Genomic DNA, 25,657 nt, shown 5'->3' on the forward strand with positions numbered 1-25,657 from the left:
CCACGTTGCCTTTACAGTGTGTTTGACTGGCCCTGTGTGGTGCAGGGCACCCGCTAAGCATCACTTCAGGCAGGAAGTTGGGACTGCAGCCAAGCACCAGCAGTGGCGTTGCACCTCTGTCCTGTGCATTTCAAACATCTATTTTGTCATTTTCTAATTACGCAGTTGCTGTCTGGGTTGCTCATCTGATAGCTGGAGCTTTGGGGTTTCCTGCACTTCACTCTGATCATGGAAGGTCACGTTTGCTAAATGCAGCAGGAAGACAAGCTGGGGACAGATATTGACATTATTTATCTTGACTAATTTGCTCTGTGGAAAAAATTATTGCATAGTCACATTTCTGCATGTGAATACAAATATAGCTCCTTGCAAATTTAGCTCCAAGTTTATACCACAGGAAAAAGAATGTTCCAGAACATGCTAATGGTAATTTAATATTTTTAAATTGCAGCTCTGTGATCTGAAATTATAACATTACGGTGCTGTTGTTCTCTGGGGCAGTTGGAAAGGGTGATTCAAAGGAAAAATTTACATGGTAACAGCTCCCCATGTGTCTCCTACCCATATGCTGGTGCAGTTATTTTGTGGCTGCAGGCTTTTCCCCCCTGAATCTGGTGGAAGACAAGACCTGATGTAAGTCAGGATTTTGAAGGTTTTTGTCTGTGCTTCTGCTGTAGAAGCTTTAAAATCTTCCTTTAGGTCTTGCCAGTCCCAAGGATTTGCTTTGGCTTCTGCTGCTGGGGTCACCAGGGGATCTCCTGTCTCTTCTGACCTTCCTCTGCCTGTGAGCTCCAGCTGTGGCCAAAGGCAGGGTGAAACCTGCTTGTGTCTCCCTCATGGGAGATTTTTTGCCCCTCTAACGTTTTATCATTCTAAAAGCGTAGGAGCTGTGGATTTGGTCTGTGTGTGTGCCTCTGACACGTCAGGATGCTGTTGTGTCTCTGGCTGAAGCTTTGTAACCCCCATCTTTCAATCTGCCCCCCATGGAAATGCTCTAGTAACAAATGTTCTCCTTCCCTCGCTGTCTGGTCCCTGCTGTGTCTTGGAGGGCCTACAGGCAGCAGGACTTGGAGAGGGGCCAGGCTGGATCATTTCTTCTGCTAATGGCAGGTTTCATCCCACAGCTCATTTCAGCTGGGTGCAGAGCTCTGTGAAAATTCTGAGAAGTGCAAGTGCTCCTCACCTGAATCCCTCCCCCTTTTCTCCTCCAGTGGTGGATATGTGTGTCAAGGGGATGTGAAATCTGACTATGGGTTGGTGTAGTGAGCACAGTAGCAGAGCCTCTTGCCCCTTGTAACTTCAGTTCTTTTCTTTTTGCATTCCAGAGTCGGAAGCATGCCAGCAAAGTCCGCCTCTACTACATGCTTCACCCCATCGACGGAGGCTGCCCGGCCAAAAAGCTCCGCTCAGAAAATGTGGGTATAACCCCAGTCCCTGTTTGCTTTGTGCATCATTGACTCTGGGCTACAACATTCTCTCCCTTACAGCCACAGATGATCAGGTGCCCAGAGGTAACATTTAGATTAGCTGAAATGCAAAGTAACTGGAAATAATTTTCAATAAACTACACAAGAATTATTATGTGCATCAGCAACAGTAATTGCATTTTTAGTTATTTGAATGTTCTTTCATAGGAAAAAATATGCTGATAGCAAATGCTCAGGGCTTGCTCCATTTCTTCCAGACCCAGGCTGAGTCTGCTGGCGAGCAGCTGGGGCAGGTGACAGGGGCAATGCCTATGGGAGGCTCGTGCCTCCAGGTGTGGGGTGACAGCCACTCTGGGGTGCTGCTGGCAGTGGAGCAGCACTGGGGTCGCCTCCAGACCCCTTCACCCCACTTCCAGCATGTGACACCACTGTCAAGGGTGAGGCTCACTGGGCAGATGGGAGGACTCACACCTGGATGGTGTCTGGTGGCAGTGGTGGGTGTGGAGCTGTGCATGTACACCTGGTGCCAGGTACGGAGCTGCTGTAGGTACACCTGTAGGTACACCTGCTGTGCAGTGCCATGCCCTTCTGCTAGCAGGAGATCAGGGGATGCCAGCGGTGCCACTGCAGTGTCACGGCTGAAAACCCCTGCGGGGAGCAAGAGCAGTGTCACCTCCCCAGGGCTCTGGGGACTCCTTGTTCTGACAGTTGATGTGCTTTATCCAAAGGCTCCTCACTCACGTTTGCTCTCAGTCTGCCAGTTTAAAGATTGGCCATTGGCTTCCTCAGCTGTGTTCTAATAAACAAATGAAGGTGAGGAATTGGACCAGCTCACAGCCATTTGTCAGGCAATAGATAGAAGGAGGCTGAATTTTTAAGAGATGGCTTCATGGGGAATTATTCATTTGGCTTCTTCCCACGTTCTAGGGTACGTGAGAGGTTCCCAGCACGCAGCATCCAAGCCAGTTCAGTGTGACTGGGGCTGGGTGCTATCAATATTCAGTGTGATATCTTGTAATTAAAGGGAGAAGCCCTCAAGTTTTGCCCAAGGAATCTGAAAGCTAATTTATGTAGTAATTGAAACACTAGTGAACTTTCCTGTTGCACACAAGCCAATTGCAGATGCAGTCTGCCCCTCCACAGCAGGACCTTGCAGTGATTTTATTGAGTTATTAATGACAGAGTGGCAGTGCAATGGACAGGAGCATACAGATGGGGAACAGGGTCTTCTGAGGGGTTTGATGACATCTGACAAGGAGTCACATACTGCATGGGCACCTCAGATGGGATGTGGAGGACAGAGAAACAATCAGACCTCAAATAAGTCAAAGTTGAACTATTTCCTACTGCTTTTGTGAAAGGCAACATGGAGAAGGAATGTAATTCTGTGTTTGCTGATGCTTTTGCCAAGGGCAGCCCTAGTAGGGGTGGATTAACACATCCTGATGTTCTAGGTGAATGCTAGGCTAGGCCAGACCTAAATGCTAAAATTATTTGTGTTGTAAAAATATAGCAGGGAAAATCTGCCAACATTTATAGCTCAGAGTAGGCCTGTTGCTGATCAGATATTATACAAGCCTTTGCATTTAGAGAGAACAGAACTATTCAGGACATCTCTAATGCTGCACAATGACATCCCTACCATGTGCACATGCAGTGCAGTGCCCAATCCTAGCAGTGTCACTCAGGCCATGGCACAGCGACTTTAATGAGCATTAGAAACAATCTGTGAAAGCCAATTAAATTTGTGTAGATGTAGCTGCAGCTAAAAAGGGAATATTAGCCTTTTTTTTCATCAAAACAGTTACATGGCTGAATGCCATTGGGTTTGTGTTCTGCTGACCACAGAACTAACACCTTGTCCTTCTGCCAGGTGGCAGCAGGAGGGAGAGGTGACTGCAGCTGTGGATACTCAGTGCAGTGGGATTGGAAACAGCATTTGCTTCCTGACCTTTCTGTGAGGCAAAGACTACACAAGTAGCCTTCCCATGGATAACTCAACTGTTGTACTCTTCATTATTGGTTTGATTTGGTGTGGAGGAGGGGAAAACCCTCATGTCTTGACCTTTCATGAACTGGTACTTGCTTTTTGCTGGTACCATGACAAAAACAGGCTCCAAAACAGAAATGGCCTGAATTTCCTATGGAGGAGCACAGAAAGCAGCTCTTTAACAGCAGCACCTTCATGCACCAAAAATTAATTCCAATTTAAAAGTTACTTTGCAGCACTTTAATTCTGTGGTTTATACTGCTGTTTTCTAGGGTTTGTATAATCTTTTCTTCATAGTAAAACTTGGGAAATGAAGACAGCAGATTTGTATCTGTGGAATAAAAATCCTTGCTTTTCTTTTGGATTGCTTACGGAACATCCAGCAAAGGACTGCAAGTGCCTGGCCTGTGTGAAGATTATGCAGCTTGTTAACAGGCAGCCAAATAACTGAAGTTAATTATGTTGGATATACGAGACTGAAGTTTCTAATATTACAAAAATAATCCCTATAAATGAGGCTGGCTCAATAGAGCTGCAGAGCGGGGGAAGAGTGGGGATGTCAGTGTTGGGAGATGGCTGCTGTAACTCCAGTGATGTTTTCTGTTGTGCTTCAGTTTGTATGAAGCCAGTGGCTTCTGTGCTGCATTGTAGTGAAGGTTTGCGAGGGGGGATCGGGCAGAGAAAGCTGCAGAAACGAAATGTAGAAATCTTCTTTGGCAGCAGGGGTTGAGGAGCTGCGGTGGATTTACAGACGCTCAGCGGAGCTGTCAGTGCCTGTTCACTGTTTTAGCCCTGGGAGTGGACTGTGGTGCAGGAGGGATGGGTGGGTGCACACGAGTGCACAACATCCCCAGGGAGCAGCCACCCGCCCCCTGTGGCCCAGCTGGGGCATCCTGGGGGAGCAGCCGTGTGATTGCAGCACCTGCACAATCCTGTCAGCGTGTCAAAGACACCCGGATCGGCTTCCCCCAGCCTCTTTGGTTTCAGGTAAAACAGCCCCTGACAAATGAGAAGGCATAATTACCCGTCAGGGCTGGATCAGCCTGGAGCACCTCTGGCTCTTTGCAGGGGTTTAGATGGTGGAGGAGGGAAGGGAGCTGATGCTGCTAAGGGATGATGCAGACCTGGGTAAATGCTTAACAACGGCAGAGCCCAAATACCTCGTGCGTGACACTTCGTGTATAAAACTGGCTGTTAGGGAGCAGAGATCTGTCATGCATGTGCAGAGGGGCTCGCAGGCCCACCAAGGCTTTGGGGACACCCCTCTCCTGCTGGTGGCTGAAGTCCTACCCACACATCGAGGTACTTGCCCAGATAAGCTGCACAGTGAACTGTGGGTCAGTGTAAATGGGACCCTGAGCTCTGCATGAGGTACTGGAGGGCTCTTTGAGGGGGTTTTAATTTTTCTCAGTCTAGCTGAGAAAGTAGGTTGAAGGAAAAAATGCCACTGAAGAGCAGCCCTGGCAGAGGAAGAGACCCTGGTGCATTAACACCGAAGTGTATCAGCTTTTCAAACAAGCTCCGTTGGAAGCTCTTTATATGTTGCCACTGATGATCAATAGATACTGGAAATTTTCTGCTCTGCTCTTAACTTTCAAGTGATTTCCCTTTGAAGGCATAAAATATCTTGAGAGAAAGCTATTTAAAAGAAGTGCAAATTACACTCAGAACAGTACTAATCACCTCTTGAGATCCCTCCCTAAGGTTTGATTTACAGTTATCAACAACAAAAAAGTGATGAAAACCGGTCGTTTTTCTAAATTTTTTTTTTTGGGGGGGGGGGAAATGACCTTCAGTGGTGGGTCAGGTGTCCACTCTGTGTTGGGTTCACCCAAGGCTGGTGTTGGGTCCTGCTGGAGGGACCTGTGTGATATCAGACAGTTAATTTATTTCTCCCACCTGCAGAGTGGGTTGTGTCCTCCCCAGTTGTGTCCCCCGAGATGTTTTGGGGTCTCTTGAAAAAGTGCATCAGGAGGAAGCACCGGTGTGGGATGGCAGGGAAAGCTCTTGGTCTGTGTGACTCCCTCAGCCAGAGAGGAGGAGTAGAGGCTGAGGGAAGGGAGGCTCGGGGTGTGCTGGGAGCTCCACAGGGATGGGCTGAGCTCCCAGTGCAGACCAGAGTGGAGGTGTCCCCAAGCTGGACACGGCTGGGATGAGGCAGGAGCAAGGCTGGGAGAGATAAGGAAGGGGAACCCCTTGGCATAACAACCTAGATTGTTATTCCTCCCTCCTGTTCTTCTCTCTCTCTGTGACTGTGCTTATACACCTCTTTGTTTTGTCTGTGTTTTTGTCTCCACCCAGGGCAGTGATGGTGACTCAGTGGATAAGAACAAATGCTGCACACTATGTAACATGTCCTTTACCTCAGCAGTGGTGGCAGAATCGCATTACCAAGGGAAAATCCATGCCAAAAGGTTAAAACTGTTGCTAGGGGAACAACCAGCACTGAAGGCCACAGGTAGGACCCAGGGCAGAGGGGCTGGTGCAGAGGGGTGTGGGCTCACGGGGCTTGGCCAAGGGGCTGGCTCAGGCAGAAAATGGGAACGTGGAAAGCTGAGCAGTGGCGGCTGGCAGAAACAGCTATTCATTTGTGTCGCTGTCATAACAACCTTTAAAAACTCCTGATGCTCATTACTGTCTGCTTTGTTTGTGTAGATTAGGGGTTTATCAGCTGGAACTGGCCCTGGTACCAGAGCCCTGTCTCTGGTTCCACGGTTCCAAAGTGTTTTCTCAGTGGAGGACAATGTCTCCACTGGGTGCAGATAGCCAAGCCTGGCTTCAATTATCAGCAGTTTAATTATCAGCTCGGCTAATATGTTTAATAAACCTTTGGTGTTACTGTACAGTACAGAGCATCACCTGCTCTTACCACAGAGGGAAAGCCAGGTTTTAAAAACCCTTGGATTGATTGTCTCTTGATTTTTTGCCCAGATGGGTTTTGTGCTTTCCTCCACAGTGATTCTAGTAATGCGGCCTATTAACTTTCACATTTAAAAAGTCAAATGTTGAAATTGGGCAATTTAACCATCTTATTGTTTGCTTAACCATAGAGTCCTTGAAAACCACTAATAATCTGTGAAAAAAATTCCTCGGTGGTTGTGGAAGCAGAAAATGCTTGAACAAAGCACTCACGTTTCTCCAGGAAGGATTGCTGGGCTGAGGTCCTGCAGACAGATGTGACCCAGAATTGCTGCCAGTGGCACTTCCTTCAGCACAAAATACAAATGGACCTGTGTGTACTGGACCCTGCCTAGCATGTAAATCCTAGATGTGATTAGATAACGGGGGTTGGCGCTCTGTGTGTGTGCTTTTGTTGCCTTTTTAACTTCACAGACTGTAGATGCTGATACAGAGAGTATGATTTGTCCTTTGCCAGGATGGGCTTGGGAGCTGCTGGCCCCTTTGCCTGAAGGAGTGTGGGGAATTGTGTTAAGTGGTGGTTTGCTTGGTTTAACTGGCCATGCTGAGGCACCAGTGTGTCCTGTGGAGGTGAAGGTAAAGCCACTGCAGCCTGGGGAAGCACCCCTGGGCCAGCCAGGAGGAAGGCTGTCACTGAGCTGTCATGGTCATTCACACCTCGCTCCTGTGGGCTCCACAGGCTGTTCCATGCAGCTGGCACACAGCTGCAAGGGCACAGAGCAGCAGGGACTCAGGCTTGGTGTTTATTTGTGCAGGGCTTGCTTGAGCTCCATCCTCCTGTGCAGCCTGCCAGCAGCTCCTCCCCTGGCACCAAAGGACCTGCCACAAACCCTGGTGCTCCCGGTGAGGTCCAGGGGAGCTGATGTTCACAGGAGTGCTGGATCTCGGAACAGTGCCTGGACTGATTCCTGTGTTACGCTGACAATTTGGATTCACCCTTCAGCCGCAGGGCCTGGCCAAGGCAGGGTTTGCTAAGAGCTGCAGCCTTGCACTGTGGTTTTTGTTTCACTTTTTCATCATCTGGATCAGCCTCAGAAGGCTCTAAGTGGGCCATGCTGCGTGCTCTGGAGTAATGGGCTCTTCAGCCATCCTAATCACTAGGAAGGAGCAACTCAAGGACTCATCAGCTCTTACAGGCACTTGATCTGGAAGATGAAGCTGAGCTCAGGAATACATTAATAAGCACCTCCTTGCTCTTCAGGAGTTCTCAGAAACACACCCTTTGGACACAGCATTTTTCTGGGCTTCCTACAGTCACCCAGCAGTTCTCACTGGATTTTTGTCCCAATCCTCTGTGGCTGGCACTAGGGAGCATTAAGTCTCTCAGACAGAGCTTCAGAGACTCCACTGCTCATGAGTCCTGAGAGCCAACCAAGCACAGCCCTGAGTGTGCTGGATGCTTCTGGGGAGGAGATTCTGCTGCTTGGTATTCTGGGGTTTCTGTCTCATCAGTCCCAAAGAAAATCACATCTGTTCTTAGAGCCCTTACGGAGATCTGTGTTCTCCTTCACAGTTACCATCCAGATGGAGCACAGATGTCCCATTCTCTGCCGGTGCTTTCGGGAGAAGAAGTGGCCCAACAGTCGGGTTTCTCAAAAAAACCATGTCTCATCATGACAGCGAAATAGTTGTGATCTTTCCTGTTGCTCTGCTGTACAAGGCTGTAGCCCTCAGAGGCTTCATGTCAGCACTACTGCAGACGAATTCTTCTCGTCATTTCCAACATCCTCTGTCAGCTTGCATCCCATCATCACCACGAGTTATAAACCAAAGGATTGTGGGGGAAATAGCTGCTGTCTTCATCAATCCAAGTGCGAGGACCTGCAGGCATCATTCCAGAAAAGTGGCAATGGCCCTGGCTTTGGGGCATCAAAAGGGACTGAGTAAATGGCTTTTTGGTTTGGGTGGTAGGATCTGTCCAGCAGTGGCTGCAGTCTTAGTCCTAGATTTCTGGAATTTCTTCCGGAACAAAACAAGTTTCCCAGTGCCTCCTTGTTGTGGCTCACTTACTTTCTTGTCCTCATGCTGAGTTTCTGGAGTGTGCCAATGGAAGAAGTTGGGTGCCGTTTAAATCCAGCTTGGAATAAAAAGCTTTGGATGTGAGAAAGAAGTCAAACATTAGTTCATTGCCGGAGTGCTAAAGTGTTTCTAACTTTGTATTTTGCCTCTTGCAGCAAAGTAAGACTTTCTCACTTCCCTCCCACAGCGAAAGGGAACGTAAGGCAGACTGTCATGAGCTATTTAGCATTTTGAAATACTTGAAATAGTCAAACTTGCAGCTTTTATGTTTGTGTTTTAGGTGGAGAAACATTTTTTACTTTTGACGCTTTGTGAGTGTTTATTATTAATTTTCATGTCGCTTCTCAGGGAATGATGGCATTTGCTGTTCTGTAGCAATTATGTAGTGCATATCAAAATGATAAATTCGCATTTGTGGAGAAGTCAACTTTCATCTCTTTCTCTTTGGGAGAATTTGGTAGACTTGGGATGCTTTCATTAATTGCCAGGCTGGGCTCAGCACACCTTAGGACTGGTGGGGGTTGTCAGTGGGACCTGAGGAATGTGACTTCAAAGAAAATATTTTGTACTGTGAGTTCTAAGAGGAAATCCTTGTCTGTGGCAGCCCCCATTTGATGCAGGCAGGGGATCTCTGCTGTGGAGCTGTAGCCCACGGTCCCATGGGAACCAGGTGTCGATGTGGGCTGGGATCAGGGCTGGGGTGGGCATAGGGGGCTCTGGTGCCATCCCCTGCAGCAGGAGTGCCAGTGCCCCTGGCACCTCCCTCCTGCATGGCATTTGGTGGAGCACTAGCCACCAGCCTCAGGGAGAGGGGCTCAGAGGCACAGCCAGAGGCTGAGAGCAGAGATGCTTCTGTCAGGTTTCCTTAGTAGCAGGAGATGTAACTCCTGTGGACATTACCAGCTCCCTGAGCTTCAGCTTGCCTGGTCCCCCTCCGGCAGCAGCGTGCACAGAAACAAGGAGAACACTGGCCAAAAGATTGGATAGATTTAACTTTATAGCCTGGGGCTTGTGGAACAGCAAGTCAGATCTGTCACAGAGCTCCTGGGCTGCCAAAATTGCTGGTTGTTCATGATGCTCCAAACTTCTCTGCAGCTCAGTCTGGCTCCCTGGACTCAGCCCTGTCCTGGGGTGCTGCAGAGGGCTGGGTCCCCCTGGCCTCACCAGGGCTGTTCCAAGTCCGTGTGGCATCACTGGGCTCTGGGCATGGACCCCTTCCTGCAGGGAGGCTCCTTGGGGAGTGCAGGAACACGTTTGCAAGAAGCAAGCTGTGCTTGCTTTTCATGAGTCAAGCATGTGCAAAGTCTGTGTAATCCCAGTTTGAACAGGAAATACTGCAATTCCCTAATTTTCTTCCCAATGACTGTGCTGGCCGCTGGCTTTGCTCTTTGCTCACACTGTCAGTTCTGCTGCATGCACCTTGGAGGGGCTGGGCTGTGTCTCTCCTGCTGGAACCATAGAAAAGACTTTTTTTTAGGAGCAAAATCCAGCCAGACCCTGCCTGGCCCTGCCTGGAGCAGCTCTTCAGAGGCAGCGTCATCACTGCTGGAACTCTGATACCTTGGCAGTCATCATCAAAAACAATAGAAGGTTATAAACCCCTGGAAATTGATAAGGTTGTAAGTAATGTTATATGTAAGATAGAATTTCCTAGAAGGGTGTCCCTTACTGAGCAGGTCAGCAGAAGATTTATAATATTAACTTTCTCAAGCCAAGGAGTCAATCACAGTGGGCTCCAGGCATAATTATATGACTAAATATATCCCTGTGTTGCTGTTCCTGGTGTCAGACACTGAGGTGGGTTTGGCATTTGCTGCCTTGTGGGCTCATCAGGGCTCAGCTGGATTATCTCCTGATCAAAGACAGCTACCACACTCCAAATGTGCCTATTCCACTACCATGGAGAGAGCATGTTGTTAATTATTTAAAGAGCAGACATTTCATCTGGAAAAGAAAGGAAAAGGAAATCCACATAAAAGGGAATTTTTGAATGAAGTGTGATAATTAAGTGCTAGTCATTGTATATTTTTGTATCCCAGTGTTACCTAAACTTTATTTTACTTCAAACTCTTTTTTCCATGGGTTTGTGACTTGGATTGTACAAAGTTGGAAAACTCGGTTGAGCAAAGTGCATTCCATTATATAAAGACTAATCACTCACTTTTCTTTGGGATTATATGGGGGTCATATTTGTGTTCCTGGATGGGCTTTTAATGAATTTGAAGGAAAATAGAATTAAATTAAGGTCATGTGTTGCTGGTACCTGACAATTCACAATGTGAGATCTTTGGAGGATGGAACTGACTATTGAGTATTTTTTTGTCATTTGTGACAGTTTGCAATAACTATGGCTTTCCCATTCTTTCTGAAACCAAATAAATTGAAAAATAAGAATCCTGAGATAATGATAAATATGTCTCTCTATCCTGAGAAGGAGATGGCTCTTCATGGTGTATTTATTCTCCACTGACGATTTTTCCCGGGAGTAGCAATTCAAGCAGGATAAGTTTAGCAAATTTAGTCAGAAGAGTGATAAGACATGTAATTGCACTGAGAGCATCCTCCTTCCCAGTTAGTGAAATGCAGAAAGCTGAGGAGCAGTCCTGGGCTGTCCTTTCATGATGCTTTTTTTAATGAGAAATGGGAGCTTCCCAAGCAGCACCATCCGAAATATCCGCCGGGACCCTGTAACTGCAGCTAATTATTCCCCGTGTCTGATGTGGGATCTGCCTCAGGGTCTGGTGTTCCCCAGGCAGCAGGAGCCCAGGAGAGCTGATGTGTGACCATTGCCTTTTGCAGAAGCTGCTCTGGGCCCGCTGAAGCCGGCGCACACGGATGGCGCCCCGGCGGTGCCGGCACCGCCACAGCGCAGGGACTCGGACAGGTACTGCCAGCTCTGCACGGCCTGGTTCAACAACCCCATGATGGCACAGCAGCACTACGACGGCAAGAAGCACAAGAAGAATGCGGCCAGGGCCGACCTCCTGGAGCAGCTGGGGAAGACCCTAGACCTGGGGGAGCTGCGAGGTGAGGCCCGCACACGGCCAGCAGGGACCTGATCCCTGTGGGACCCCGCCACCCTCGCTCACTGCAGTCACCAGTGGTGCAGGGAGCCCGAGGTGCTGTTACTGCTTCATGAGGCTCCCAGTTCTGTACAAAAATCCCCTGCTCCGGCATGCCAGCCTGCAGTTTTAGCAGCATCCTTTCAAAGTTGTCTTCTAGGCATCTCTTTTGCCTCCTCCTAAAACAGTCCTTTCCTTTTGTGCACACACCTGTCCTCGAGCAAGTGTGGCCTGTCCCTGGGAGAGGAGAGCCCGTTACAGCTCAGCCCCATGCACAAGTGCAGACAGGATGTTGCTGGAGGCAGAGCACTCCCTACATCTCCCTGATGGAGAGCAGGACAACTGTCTTCCATGATGTAATTAGTGTTTGTAAAATGCTGTGATGGCCCTGGGTCAGCAGCAGCATCAGGAGCTGAGCATTTGCCACAGGGATGTTAAAGACAGGATTTTTGTGTTCCTGCTGAAGGGAGAGCAGCCTTTCTTCATCTGTCTGTCAGTTCATCCGTGGTGGCCCCACAGGGGAGTGCTCTGGCACATGTGGGGTCCCTGTGGGGACTGTGCCTGGGCTTGCACCCCTCTGGGAGCCACCCTCAGGCAGAGCAGAGCCACAGCCAGGCCAGTGGTCTCAGCAGCTGGACCCCCCAGCATCCCCGGGCCCTCCTGAGCTTGTGATGGAGAGGTGCACTTTGATTCAGTCCAGGACTGAATCGTGACAATACCTGCTTACTCTGGAGTGTAGGCACGGCAGAGGCACGAGCCTTTTGTCTGGGTTACAGTCCTGTGTGCACACAGGGACCTGACTCAGCTGAGGAAGAAGGACAAGTTTGATTGAGAGCTATGTGCAGGAGCTTTGGTTTGCCAGTGAGGCTTTGCAATAACATTTTGATACACCTGGGTCTTCTTCCTTGCTAAATGAGATAATTTTTCTTTAGCCGCTAATGACTATACAGTGTATTGTGTATTTCTTGGTCTCCCATAAACCTTGTAATGGTTATCTTGATCCTCCTGTGCTACCTAGTGTGACTCACGGTGCCATCAATGATTCATGTTGGCTGAGTCACTGCCTGCTGCTGGAAATATGTGGGAATAAAACCTGGGACAATAACATGGAAGTGCTCAGTACTTTGGGCTGTGCCAAGCTCAGGAGTGGCTGAGGATGTCATTAACTGTAAATAAATCAATTGGGAAGTGTTTTATTAATTTAGCTCCTGGGGGAGTTGAAATTGGAGGCCTTCACAGCCTCATCAGCTGCTGGTTTTTACCTTCATGGTGGTGCTGTGCATGGTTGGGGTTTGCGCTGGATCCAGTGTGGTCCTGCCAGTGTCTGTAGATGACAGGAGAGGGGACAGCAGAGCTGTGTCCAGGCTGTGTGTGTGCCTGCTACAGGGAACAGGGTGGTCTCTAGTTGGGCACTTCAGGGTGCTGTTCCAGGGGTTCAGCCCACAGTGCCCCGTGCTGCACAGCACCACGAGGTGCAGCCAGGCCCAGGGAGCCAAGGAGGGAGCCCTGAGCCTGCCAAGCTGGGAAATCTTTCCGTGTTTCTAACTAGGGCGTGAGCATCTGTCCATCTGTGTCCATCTAGAGATGCTCTCCTGGATGCATTTAGCTGCAAGATTAGAGCAGATCTTGACAGGTGTTGAAAGCAGTCTGTGCAGTGGCCACCACACAATGATATCCAGCTTGTGCCCGAGCAGACAGCCTCACCTTGCCAGGTAACATCATGTCTGCCTGCAGGGTAACAGCGGCAGCAGGACATGGCTGTGCTGGGGACAACATCCCCATACTCTCCCTGCCCCACACTGTCTTTGCTGCCTCAGTTTTCCCTGGATTGCAAAGTCATCTCCTTCCTCTGCATCCCCGGTGGCTTCTCCCATCACAGCTTAAATATTAATTCTATTTTGACTAGTGTGGGAGATGAACATTTGATGCATTGTGTGAGCCTGAAACAGGCAGTGTCAGTTGAAGTACAACATTTCAGCAGCCTCTGATGTTTTGATAATGGCTGTAATAAAATATTTATTGATAAATACAAATGTATATTTGGAGAAATAAGAATAGAGATATATTTTTGGACAATTGATATTTATAGGAAACAAAAACATTGATTCTTCTCACCAAGTGCTCATCCTGCAATTTTGAGGTCTTATTTTCTTCTCAGAAATAAGAATGAGGAGAGGAAAAAAAAAGGAGAAACGAGTTTCTGCAGTCTGTGTTGAGTTAAAGCTGCAGCACAGGGCACACAGATCCCTTTTCCTTGGCTGGATGGCATGCAGGGTCCGGCCCACTCTCAGAGCAGCTCTGTGAGGCTTTCCAGCTGTGGCACAGAGCTGCTTTGGAACCCACCCGGCTGCATGGCTGACCTGGAGTCCCTGCTGCTCCTGCTGGGCAGGGAAGCATGGGAACATACCCTGAAAAAGGAAGAAATTGTGAGTTTTCTTCCTGCACAGCTGCCTCCCCCTCCCCTGGCTGCCCCTGCACCCTGGCACAGATCATAGGAAGACAAAACCTGGTGGGTACAAAGCCCCGAATTCCAGGCTCTGCTCTGACAACTTGTGCCTGTTCATCAGCACAGAGTGGCCCTGGCTCAGCTGAAGGCAGTCATGTGGTTCCATCTGAGAGCTCTCACCCTCCCCAGCCTGTCCCAGACACAGGGAGGAGGAATGTCAAGTTTCCTCCATCAGGTGACCTCTCACTAGTTGTAGTTCATGTCTGGTGTCCCCCATGGCCAGCTCTCCTGTTCCCTCTCCCAGGCAGGTGGGCTCTGCAGTGGCAGGTGGTTTGTAAGGGACTCTGCCTGGTGCAGGGGCTAGCCAAACCCTTCAACAGGTGCTCTGAATCCCTAAAATAAAGCACAGCAGCCTGTGCAGTACACATGGACAAGGGCACAGAGATGATGTCACTTGGAGCCTTTGTGTTCTCAGGTAAATTGGTGGTGCTGCAGATGCACCAGTATCAGGCAACGAGCTGTGTTTCCTTTTTCATCTCAGCTCATAATTTCTTTGTATGCCTTATAAATACTTCTCATTCTGTGCTGTCACTTGTGGTTAGTAAGAAGCAGTTTAATAAGAACTCCCCTGGAATGGGTTTTAATTCATTTTATGCAGGATGACATTAATAACTTGACTTGTTAATATTTTATTTAATGGGGATAGGAGGACATTCAATTTTACATGAATGCATGTCACGCTGCAGGGGAGGCAATGTGTCTTGAGGATGCAGAAGGGGATGTGAATACAGCCAGAGCCCAGCAGCTGCCAGTGTGGACTGCTCAGGGTGGGGCCACCTTATGGCCTGGAGGGCTGAGCTCAGCCCTAGAGAACTGGTAGGGGAGTTCTATGAAACCAGTTTCAGCCAAGTAGCAGCTTTGATGAGCTCCAGTGAGGTCAAATTGTGGTAATTTTTATATCCTGGAAGGGATTATTGCCTGTGGTCTCATCCTGCTGTTCATTTGAGGCTAGTTTCCTCTCTCCATGTCCCTCCCAGTTCATGGAATCTGCCCAGTCTGGGACTGCATGTTCCAGCCTGTGGGAAGAGCTGCATCAGGGAACAGCACTGAGTTCCCTGCACAGAACACAGGGAGGAGGAGCAGGGTTCCCCCTGTTTCATCACTGTGAGTAGCCTTGACATGCTGAGGGAGAAAATCATCATCCCCAGTTAGGAGCTGCTTTGGTGAAGGCGTTTCCACCTACACCAGTAATTAAGATTCACTGAGGCTGCTCTTAACGTGCTGCTAAATTGGCTGAGCAGCAGAACCTTATTACCTTAAATTAAAGTATTACCTGTTTCTTAGTTCCCCAGTCCCACTCTGCCATGTGGAGGTCCTGGTGGGGTCCAGGTTCTCAGTCTGCTGCAGTGTGCTGACACACCACGCCAGCCATGCACTGCCTGTCCCGTTCCTTCACCTGCATTCTGGTAGATTCATCAGGCTTCTAATGCCTGCTGGTTGAATAAAGGAAACAGCAGCTGCCAGCAATGGACAAAGGGCGTGACTGTAGAATCATCACTGCTTCATCAAGAATAAATTCTGTGAGGAGAAAATCCAAGTGCACATTTGCAAATTTATTTTTGTTCTGTGCCACATCGTGACACAGAAATACAGAAACTACTTAAATACCTCTGCAGTTGCTGGCTTGTTGTTTTCAAGCACTCACTGAACGATTTTGGAATATTATTTAAAGATGATTTTCATGCTGTGCCAAATTCCTGGGTGAGAGATATTATGAAGTGTTTGAGAAAAGTGGGGCTGTTGGTGTAGCTGGTGTCTAGAGTGCAAAACAAGACGAGGGATTTTTTGACAGCCAAAAAGGCAGGTCCAGCTGGGGAGGAGTCAGTGTGTTTACTACCTGTGCAGTTAATTATGGTGAGCATGGACTGATCAAATTTGAGAATGCCATACATTATTTGTTCTAAATTAGCTGTTTTAACAATTTCGGAAAAAAAAAAAAAAAAATCAAAACTGTAGAAAGCCAGAAGAGACTATTACAAGGAACATTAGAACTGTTTTTAAGGAGCACAGCAGTCCCTGCTAGGAATCCCATGGCTCCAGTGTTTTAAAGCAGAGCCCTTAGTTCTGCTGGGGACAGACTGTACTGCAGCCAAGAGAGAGCCCAGCAGGTGAGAGAGCTCCTGCTTTGGCTTTGGGTGGCTGCCTGGGGCCCCTGCAGTCTGCCAGCCTTGACCTTCGGCCAGAGGCTGCCGAGTGTGGGCTGTGGGAGACCAGCATCTGTGCTTGGCTGGTTCACATTGGTGGATAAATCAGAGTGGATCCCTCTGGGGAAAAGAGAGCTCCTAAGTGATCTGGCTGCTGAAGGTACTAACAGGGAATTGCTCTGAATTATGATCACTACCAAAAACCAGAGGGATAAATGGTGCCTGGAGTGCTTGTTAGTGTGAGCACAGTGATGATCCCCTGAGCAGGGCACAGGAGAGATTCACCACACTCTCAGGAGGGATGAGACTTTGAACCTGGCTTTGTTCTGCTCAGTTCTAAAAATATTCCTTTAGGTTTCTCTAATGCTTGGATAGCCTGGCCTGGAAAAGTAAATAGATGTGTCACTGTAAAGAGAAATGTCTGTGAAACTGGAAATGAAATGTGGGATCCAAGCACCTTCTAATTAATTAGAAGTTCACTTGGAGCATAGGTTATGGCTTTTTTTTCTATTTCTCCCCCTTTCTTCACTCATTTTCACTTATTTTTACTTCCTAGCTGCCATTTTGTTTTGAACAGTCTATAGCCCAGGCACAAGAGTGTTTCCCTCTGGTGCAGCCCATGCTCCCCTCAGCCTCACCATGTGGCACAGTTGGAGCCAAGGGTTAATTAACACCTGGTTTTCTTCACAGGCCTGAAGCGCAGCTACACCTGTAACATCTGCAATGTCACCCTGAACTCCATAGAGCAGTACCATGCACACCTGAAGGGCTCCAAACACCAGACCAAGTGAGTATCCCTGTGCTTCTCCTCCTGGGCTGCAGTCAGTCTGTGTCTGCAGGGATGGAATGCTCTGGGACAGTGCTGTGCTCTCCAGCTCCCTCTCAGCAGAGGAGCACTGGGGGCTGTGCTCTGGTTGCTGTGAAAACACGGGTACTAGAGGCACTCCAGGTTGAGGAATGCAGGGCTGAACCCACATGGGCTTGCTGGAGTCCCACTGACTTGTGGATAATGATACTGAGTTTGCAGCTTCTTTCATGTGTGAAGCCTCAGAAGAGACACCATGAGCCTAAGGGCATTAGGTGTTTCCCAGTGAAAGCGTTTTTGCTGTGATTTAGACTAATTATGCATTACCCAGCTATGAGAACTGGGGGGAGTCTGCTCTGTCAATTACTACAAATTATTAAAATGAAGTGATGGAGAAACATGATACCAGAGATTAGATTAATGAACTAATTGCTCTTAATGCACTTATATGTGGACTTTGGGAACCATTTCAGGCTGAATCACTTGGAACTGCCCAGATTAGGAGAGCAATGTAAAGGGATGTACCTGAAGTGCTTCAAGTAGCTTTGAGGATAGTCTGAAAACTGAGCAGGATGAGGAGAGGTAGATGTGACTGCTAATGGCTCATTTTGCTTAAGCCAGCAAAGGATAGAGCCAGCCCTTCCCCAGCTGATGTCAGACCTTCTCAGGTTCCTGATATTATCCACGTTAGCTTTATTCTATTTATTCAGGGAGCATTTGAATGCCTTCCAAATGCAGTGGTCCAGCACACGGGGCAATGCAGGTGTGTTGTGGAGCAGTGGGCTGGGACCAGGTGAGTGAGCCAGCCGTGGTTTGGGCTGTGCCATGAGCAATCTGCGACTTTTGCTGCCTCCATCTCCTTCTCTTCAGCACATCTCCCTGATGGGGGATCCCTGCCCGGCCAGATCATGTGGGAACAGCTGGGACAGGGTCAGGATCCATACCCAGTGCAAGAAATTCCCACTGCTGGAAAACAGAGCTGAGAGCTCTTCCTCTTGGAAACCTGGAATGACAGCATCTGTGCCATGCTGCCCTGGCCCAGAGCTGTAATTTATCCTTCCCTTGATAGTTCTTCCAAGTCTGTATGATTATTGCTGTGGTTGCTGTTGGTATTATTGAGAAGGATAAAGAAGTTTATCTCAAACCAAAGCAGCCTCATGGATGGGAGATAGAGATGTGCAGGAAGATGTGTCACCAATTCCCCACACCAGAAGGGTGCCTGGTTATCCCCACACCTTCTGCTCTGTTGTGCACTCTCCTACAATTAGCAGCTTTAGAAATCTTAATTGCTAGTGCTGTGAAATGTAACCTTGGGAAGTTCTTTGTGCTTTGACTGTTGGTAGGAGTGACAGATGACACACGTGCCCTGAGTTCAGCCCATTCTTAGTGCAAAGGAATGTGCTGGGCAGCACAGACAACAGATTTTGGCAGAGCTGCATCTATGTCTCCCTGGCTTTTCCAAGCAATTGCCTGGTCCATACAAAGAAAGGGACTTTGGAAATGCAGACCTGTTCTTCAACGAGTTCCCAGAGCTGTGATGTCCCACGGGGTTGTTGCAGCACTGTGGCTCCCAGGTGTGCTCCATGCTGGGGCAGGTGAGGATCGTCCCCTGCTCGTTCCTCAGCCAGTGTTCCCCCACTGGTTTCTGCTGTTCTCATTATTGTTGGTTAATGTCAAGGCTGTCCTCTGCCTCCTAACTCAGGCTGAAGCCACTGGACTGCAGTTGCCAAGGTAACAAAACATTTTATGTAGCTGTCATACTTCATATAGTTAAAGACTAAACAAACCTAAGAAAGGGGCAGTTAGTGAAGGACCGGGGTGAAGGGATACAGGGATTTTGCTCTGGGATAAAGACTAAAACAGGGAACAGTGATTGCAGGATGGAAGCTGATACCACCCAAAAAACACCAGGCAGATGAGTTTCCTGGAAAGCTGCTTCAGGAGTTCGGAACTTTTATGAGGCATGAGCTGCATTGTGGTTATTTATTACTGTTCCTGAGAGCTCTGCAGAGAGCAGCATGCTGAGATCCCCAGTTAGAGCTGCCTTAAATAACCCACCATACACACCATGAGCTTGGCAGCTGTGTTGATCAGGAGCCTGGCACTGCCCCATGGAGGGCTGGGGGTCCTGGGGCTCCATGGGCAGCACACAGTTTGAGGTTTGTACCCTGCAGCTGAGCTGCTCTTCCTTGAGTGGTCTGGCCAGGAGAGATGAACCATTCATAGGAACTTCAGGTGCTACCCCGAGTGCTTCTGACTGCATTTTTTTGGACAAAAGAGGGGGGAAATAGGGCTTAGGAAGGAAGCTGGAGGTGTCTTGGCTGGTATTTTGGTGTTGAATAAAAGATGCAGGAAGAGGGAGCTAATACTGAGCTGGTCCTTATCCCTCCAGCCATGCATATATCTGCCAGCTCCTGTTTTTTACTCCAGGGTACAGGTACTTGAGCTTAATTTGAAAATTAAGGTTAAATGCCTCATTGGATGTGTGGGGAGTGCAGGGCTCAACTCAGGTTCTGAGGGGTGATGCTGCTGGCTGTGGGCACGGAGCAAGTTTTGGAATGTGGATGGACTCTGGAGCATCTGCAGCGGGGTGGAGCATTAAACCTTTAATTAGGGATTTATGAACTGTGTAGAGATGATTGAGGCATTGTTTGACTTGCTCTCCAGAAATAGACTGGGGTTTTTTAAAATCTCCTCTCTCCTTCCCTCCTCCCCCATGCAGCACAGAGCAGCAGTGCTGGGCAGGCTGCCAGGCAGGGGCCAACGCCCGATCTGAGCCACGGTGGGCATCAGCAGCAGCCAGAATCCCAGCTGTGAATGTTACTTCTGAGAGGCTGGGAGGGAGGCACATGCCAGCCTCACTCCTCACTGTTCCCCATGGGCTGGCAGAAACAAAACCTCCCTCTTTTCTGCTTTATGCAAACTGTGAAGATGAAAAATCACTGCTCAAAGTGATTGGTAACAAACAACAGAGATTAAAGTCCCAGATAGTTGTGAAAGGAGACAGAGGATATTCAGTGTCTGGGGTCAAAACAGTGCTTGTGCAGAACGTTACCCTGGGGCTTGGCAAAAAGCCCTTCCTGGAGAGGGCTTGGGAACAGGCTGGGTCATCCCCATGGCCTGGAGAAAACAGCTGCCTTCAGGGAAGAGGCTCCAGAGGGCCTGGATTGGGTATGAGGTACCTCCTCTGGGCATGTGGGTGCAGGGAGCAGAGGTGCTTTTGGCAGAGCAGAGAGCCCAGAGTCACGTTTGGGGTGGGTGTCACCCCTGGGCCAGCTGTGGGTCTGTCACATGTGCCAGAGAGTTCAGAGCTGTGCTCCTCTGCTCGGGCTGGCAGCCACGGAGGGCTGAGATCCAGTCCTGGTAATTAACAGTCTGACTGTGTGGGGATAACCATTCCCACTTCCATAAAGAAGAACTTTGTCTTCTTGCCTTCATTTTGTCTCTTTGATCAGCCAGACCTCTCTGCCGCATCTAGAGCTCACAAATATATTCCAGGGTTCTTATAATCACTCATTTACACTTTCATAGATGCTAATGCATGTCAGGGTTTCCCTTTCAGACTCAGGCTTCCTGGTTAATTTCAGGATTTTTGCAGAGAGGGGACCCAATCCTGCAGCCATCATTGGGGTAAAACCAATTCAATGGTCAGAATGAATTCTGAGGGGTTAAGAGTGGTCGTGTCCAGTAGGGGAGGTGGCTCTGCAGCCCTTCCTGCACAGCTCTTAGCCTTGACTTTGGGCTGCACCCTGTGCAAGCCCAGGTGGTTGATGTCCTGCTGAGGAGCAGAGGCAGCAGGCTTGGGCCTGGGCAGGCTCTTTCCTCTTTTCTTTCCTTTTTTATTTTCAGGCTGAGAGCACAGATGTCTAATTGGAACAGGGTATTTATCAACATAAGCTGCTTGGCTATTCAGGAATGAACTAATCAAAATATTGTTAATATCATGCTGGAGAAATGTCACCCTTTCCCATGGTTTCGTTTACATCACTTTTCCCATCTATTTAAGAAGGTGTGAACAAACATTGACAGCCTGTTGTGGCTGAAGCATGTCCCAGGATCTGCGTGTCTGGCACAGCCAGCTCATGGGGAGCTCTGGGGCTGCCTGGCCCGGCTCCACCTGGGTCAGATTTAGTGCCAAATGGCATTTCTGTTTCTCCTGGATGTTTCCAGTCCTGTCCCTGGTGCCAGCAGGTTGGGCTCCTTCTGCACATCCTCACTCAGGATGAAGGTGTTCTCTGACAGAAGATTTCTTGTAAATTTCTGGAAGTTAAGAGTAAATGAGTTGTATTGTGCACTTCACACGCAAGCCAAATTATTTTGTTCTTACCTGGGTGGCTACAATAACAGTAACACTTGGTAATAGTAGCATTTCTATGTGCTTTTTGCAATATATAGTGGCTTATGGTAAAGAAGCATAAGAGCAATAACAGCTCCAGAAGATGAATAGTTACAAAAGGTAGATGGAATTGATAGGCATTTTTATTTGTCATAGTTTCAGTTCCAGGGAGCAGCTGAATAATTACACTGCCTGTGAAGAAAGAGAATGTAATACTTCCCCTCATTATAGATCTAACTTGTCTCCCTTCCCTTTTAATGTCAGTGAAAATGAAGATATCTCTGATATCTTCTGTTTTGATCATAATTTGAAAGCCCCAGAACAGCCTGTACAGCTCTGTGTTGTGGTGTTGGGTGTACAGATTAATTATTTTAATGTAAAACCCAAACACTGGGTTAATTGCTCAAACCACAAACCTGAGCTTGCCAGTGCCAATTCCAATGAGGAATTCCTCATCAGCTGAGCTGTGCTGGGCCAGGGAGGAGGCGAGTTGGGCAGGATTTGTGAGGCTCTTCAATTCAAATTTAAGACCTAAAGAAAGGAGACTTTTTCCAATTTGCTCTGGTGGTTTTCTTTCATAAAACACACCAGGATGGAGCGTAACTTGGGCTTTGTTTCTGTCTTGCAGCCTGAAGAACCAATAGTAGCTCGTCAGTGGAGAAGAGGACAAGCACTAATGCTGCTTCTGTGGAGGGGAGCGGGTCAGCAGGAGAGGAGGCTTTCTTGGACAGTGATCCTATGTGGATTCAATGATTAACATGTAACTAACCTTTGCTTTGGACAAGTACATGGATTTTTTTTTTTAATTTTGTGGTGAGTTAAAATATTTCGATGGATTTTTTTACCCTTTCAAGACAATATTTATTCAGCACAGAGTCTAGAGTATGATAACTATCCTGTAAATACAGCACTTACTCATCAGTCATCTTCAGGGACAGTGGAAACAAACTGTTTTACTTTTTCATATTTATTCCTAGATTTCTCCCAAGAGTATAAGATTATTCTACTACATTATCCATGATAGTGATGTAATCAGTCTTCAATCAGAAATAAACACACTTTCTTCACCTTCTCCAGCATGGTTTGTGTCAACACATACAGAGCAGCAGCAGTGAATCGTGGGGATTGTGTAGTGGATGAGTTTCTTCCTTTGCTCTTTGTCTCTAAAGAAACAAATGGTTCCATGAGTAAAGAACACTGAAAAGAAAGTGTGAATTCTTTTTCCTGCTGGTAGGATTCCTGCTGTTTGCTTTATTGACTCTGCTTCGAGGCCGAGGCCGGATGCTGCCGTGCCCGCTGGGGAGCTGCAGGAGCCCGGTGGCACCAGAGCCTTGGCACAGGCTGAGCTGGCCAGGCCATCCCAGGTAAGGCTGGTGACCTGTGCACCTGCAGGGACACGAGGATAGCCCTACACTGACCCAGCTCGGGCTCTGCCCTGCACAGCCAGCAGCAGCTCGTTCCCCCAGCCTGCACTGGGCACCTGAGAATGAAGGAGCCGAGTGGGAGGAGAGCCCTTCAGTGCCCTGCATCCCGGGGCTGCTGGGAGCTCTGCTGGCCAGGAGCCTCAGCCCTGGGAGCTCTGCTGGCCAGGAGCCTCAGTCCTGGGCAGTGCCTGAGCCCCGTGGCAGTGCCTGAGCCCCGTGGCAGTGCCTGAGCCCCGTGGCAGTGCCTGAGCCCCGTGGCAGTGCCTGAGCCCCGTGGCAGTGCCTGAGCCCCCGGGCATTGCCTGAGCCCCGGGCAGTGCCTGAGCCCCTGGGCAGTGCCTGAGCCCCTGGGCAGTGCCTGAGCCCTGGGCAGTGCCTGAGCATCCAGAGCTGTGGAGGGACAGCACAGGTGCACTGCAGCATCACCTCCTTCCCTCTGTGGGACACTTAAAGCCACTGCAGAAGCTCTGTGTGATTAATTTGTGCTCTTGCATCGATGCCTTTCATGTGTGGAGTAGAATGGGTTTTTCACAGATGAGTAAATATCTCCTTGGGTTTCATAGCTGTGGGGTGGTTTCATTTATTGTGTTTTGTGTAATAACACGAGCCACCAGTGTTCCTGAAGCTAAACTGCCTCTTTACAGAGAGAATGATTTACAGATATAGGGCACATCAGTCATGTGGGTTCAAGCCTGACTTTTCCAAGCCTTCTTTCCCCAAAGGAGCCCTCCCCCAAGCAGCATCCAGGGTGCTGCAGAGGCGTTTCTGTCAGGAAACAAGTCCAAAAATCTGTGTGCTCTAGTAATCACTACAAGCTAATTGCAGCAAATTAATTACAGCACAAACACAATTTCTTTCCCCAGGCAGGTGTGGAGTCAGCTCTGCAGTGAGCTGGGTTGGACCCAGCCTCTGCTCCCAGCCTGTGCTAGGCTGGCTGTTCTCCCCTGGGTGTCCAGCCTGGCCTGGAGCTGCTGTCATTCTGGTGTGCCTCGTGGCACTGCAGAGCAGTGCTGATGGGATTCCCACCCCACAGCACCTGGCCCAGATGAGTGGGAGGCAGGTGAGCTGCCCCATCACACCCCTGTCTCCACCTTCTGCCTGGAGTAACAGAGCAGCACAATATCTCCATTTGTTGCCAATATTGTCCAGGTCCAGTCAATCAGGCTTTGGTCCCTAAATCCTTTTAATCTCTTGCTTTTCCTAAGTTCATTAGGCTTTCAAAGCAAGACATAAAAAGACAAATCTCATGGCAAGTCAGTCATCCCTGTAGAAGTGCTGCCAGATCTCTGATGTCAAGCCTGGTCCAATGGCCCCAGGCTGAAATGTGTGAGAGGATGTATTCGAGAGCTTTGGAAATGGTTCAGTGCAACCACTGCGTCCCCCTAGGGTACTTTAAACTGAAGGGTGAAAACATTTGTGTATATTTTCTTCATTAAAAAAACCCCATAGACACACTCAGCATTTTTCATGCAGAGCATCTATACGTAACAATTTGATTTTGTCTGTTCTGGCCAAATGTTTTACTGGTTTAAAAGTCTGTAAAGAAAGTAAATCTCAGTAATTTACATTCAGTCTGGTTGGGTCTCTCCACAGACTCACTTCACAGTCAGTGTAACTGGAATACGGGTGGCACTGGGAGACAGCTGCAGATGTGGCTGCCAGCACTGGAGCTGTCATGTTTTAGAAGTGTTTCATTATTGTAGCCCGTACTGAGGCAGCTCTCCAGAGTCTGGTGCAGGCGAGTCAGGTTGTGTTTCAGGGCCAGGACACTGACTTCCAGTGGTGTTCTGTGCTCAGACACAGCTCGACACAAATAACACGTGGGTTTATCTGGCTCCTTGTGTGGAGGCAATGGAGCTCTATGGCAACAGGGTGTAACCTGAGGCAGCCCTGAGACACGCAGCTTCATACAGAGATTAATCATGGGAGAAGAATGCTCCTGCTACGTAAGTGGTGCTTCCTTTGTTAAGTTCCTATTGCATCAACTTAATTAGCAAGTCCTGACCTTTAAAACCACCTTCCATAATCTTCAAATTAAGTGTGTGGAAGTCTGATTCTTCCTCTGGGCTGCATCTGCCTGAGGTCATGGACCTGAGCAGCTGCCAGCCTGCTCCCACAGCAAGAGGCTGTGGGAAGTCCCCAGGGCTGGACTGGGGCTGGAGACAAGCAGGATCCACTTTGGGGGTTGAATGAGAGCCCAAGAGAGAAAGCAAATGTCCACTAACCCCGTGGTGTGTTCCTGCTGAAGTTACTGCACTGGGCTCAAGTGTGAGGCTGCAGGAAGAATTCTGTAGTGGGCCACTGCTCCCTAATTGAACCCTGTCACCCACTTGCAGGTCTCTGACAAAAGCATTTGTCTAACACGTTTTTAATCAGTGTGTGCATTTCAATTTGCATATTAATAGCAGGGATCTGCTATTACAGCTGCTGTTGATGAGATGGTGTCAAGCCCATCTTCCCATCTGAGGAAAGAAAGAAACTGCATCTATTATGTAAAGAATGACTTTGGCAGAAAACATGTCTGAGGATCGTCCATTCTTTGTCTCTATCTTCCTTTATCTCTGCCTTTATTTTGCTCTTAATGGCTCATATGGATGCATTCATTAAGCTTCTTTTTTCCCCTTAGAACAAGGATCATTTAACAAGAGACTGGGAGAGGATTTTGTGCCTGTTGTGACAGCTCCAAGCTAAATACAGCAGTCTTCATTGTTTTTGACTTTTGTAAAATGGCAAAAGGTGGCCCTGCTCTGGGAGCCATTTTTTGCAGCTGACCCAGAAGAATAATTAACATGCTGTAATGAACTATGGCTCTGCTCTCCAGGTTCCAGCCTTCCACAGCTCCACAGGTGTTGGCTTCACCATCCATCCCAGTGCCAGGCTGGGCCGTGGTGGTGCTGATGGCACAGGAGGCAGATGGAGCACGGCTGCTGCTCCACAGAGGATGCACAGGAGGAGGGGGACGAGGCAGAGCTCATGGAATGGCTCAGAGCAAACCGTGATCAAGGAGAACTATGGAAATAGAAAA

At 48.6% G+C, this 25,657-nt stretch overlaps 2 protein-coding genes and 1 long non-coding RNA gene across 7 annotated transcripts in view; 2 read left to right on the plus strand and 1 right to left on the minus strand.

The window, feature by feature from the left end:
• ZMAT4 (zinc finger matrin-type 4) overlaps positions 1 to 22,280 on the plus strand; it is a 46,708-nt gene extending 24,428 nt beyond the window's left edge. For 2 of the 5 annotated variants that reach the window (XM_068174677.1, XM_068174678.1), the window contains exons 3-8: positions 1,326 to 1,415; positions 5,719 to 5,875; positions 11,155 to 11,382; positions 16,758 to 16,854; positions 20,435 to 20,502; positions 21,837 to 22,280. In XM_068174677.1, the coding sequence (XP_068030778.1) occupies positions 1,326 to 1,415; positions 5,719 to 5,875; positions 11,155 to 11,382; positions 16,758 to 16,854; positions 20,435 to 20,453 (591 nt within the window). In that variant the 3' untranslated portion in view covers positions 20,454 to 20,502; positions 21,837 to 22,280. The remainder of the gene's footprint in view (positions 1 to 1,325; positions 1,416 to 5,718; positions 5,876 to 11,154; positions 11,383 to 16,757; positions 16,855 to 20,434; positions 20,503 to 21,836) is intronic. The other 3 variants (XM_068174680.1, XM_068174681.1, XM_068174679.1) reach the window with 2 other exon arrangements.
• Positions 1 to 25,657, plus strand: part of NKX6-3 (NK6 homeobox 3) — a 322,554-nt gene that overhangs the window by 102,842 nt on the left and 194,055 nt on the right. The gene's annotated exons all lie outside the window — the stretch shown is intronic.
• Positions 9,514 to 16,873, minus strand: LOC137463467 (uncharacterized). The gene is made up of 3 exons (XR_010993928.1): positions 16,742 to 16,873; positions 15,197 to 15,356; positions 9,514 to 9,803 (listed from the first exon to the last, which is right to left on the minus strand). It is a non-coding gene; the product is annotated as an uncharacterized lncRNA (long non-coding RNA).

Source organism: Anomalospiza imberbis, chromosome 28 (genome assembly GCF_031753505.1).
Source record: "Anomalospiza imberbis isolate Cuckoo-Finch-1a 21T00152 chromosome 28, ASM3175350v1, whole genome shotgun sequence".
NCBI lineage: Eukaryota > Metazoa > Chordata > Aves > Passeriformes > Viduidae > Anomalospiza > Anomalospiza imberbis.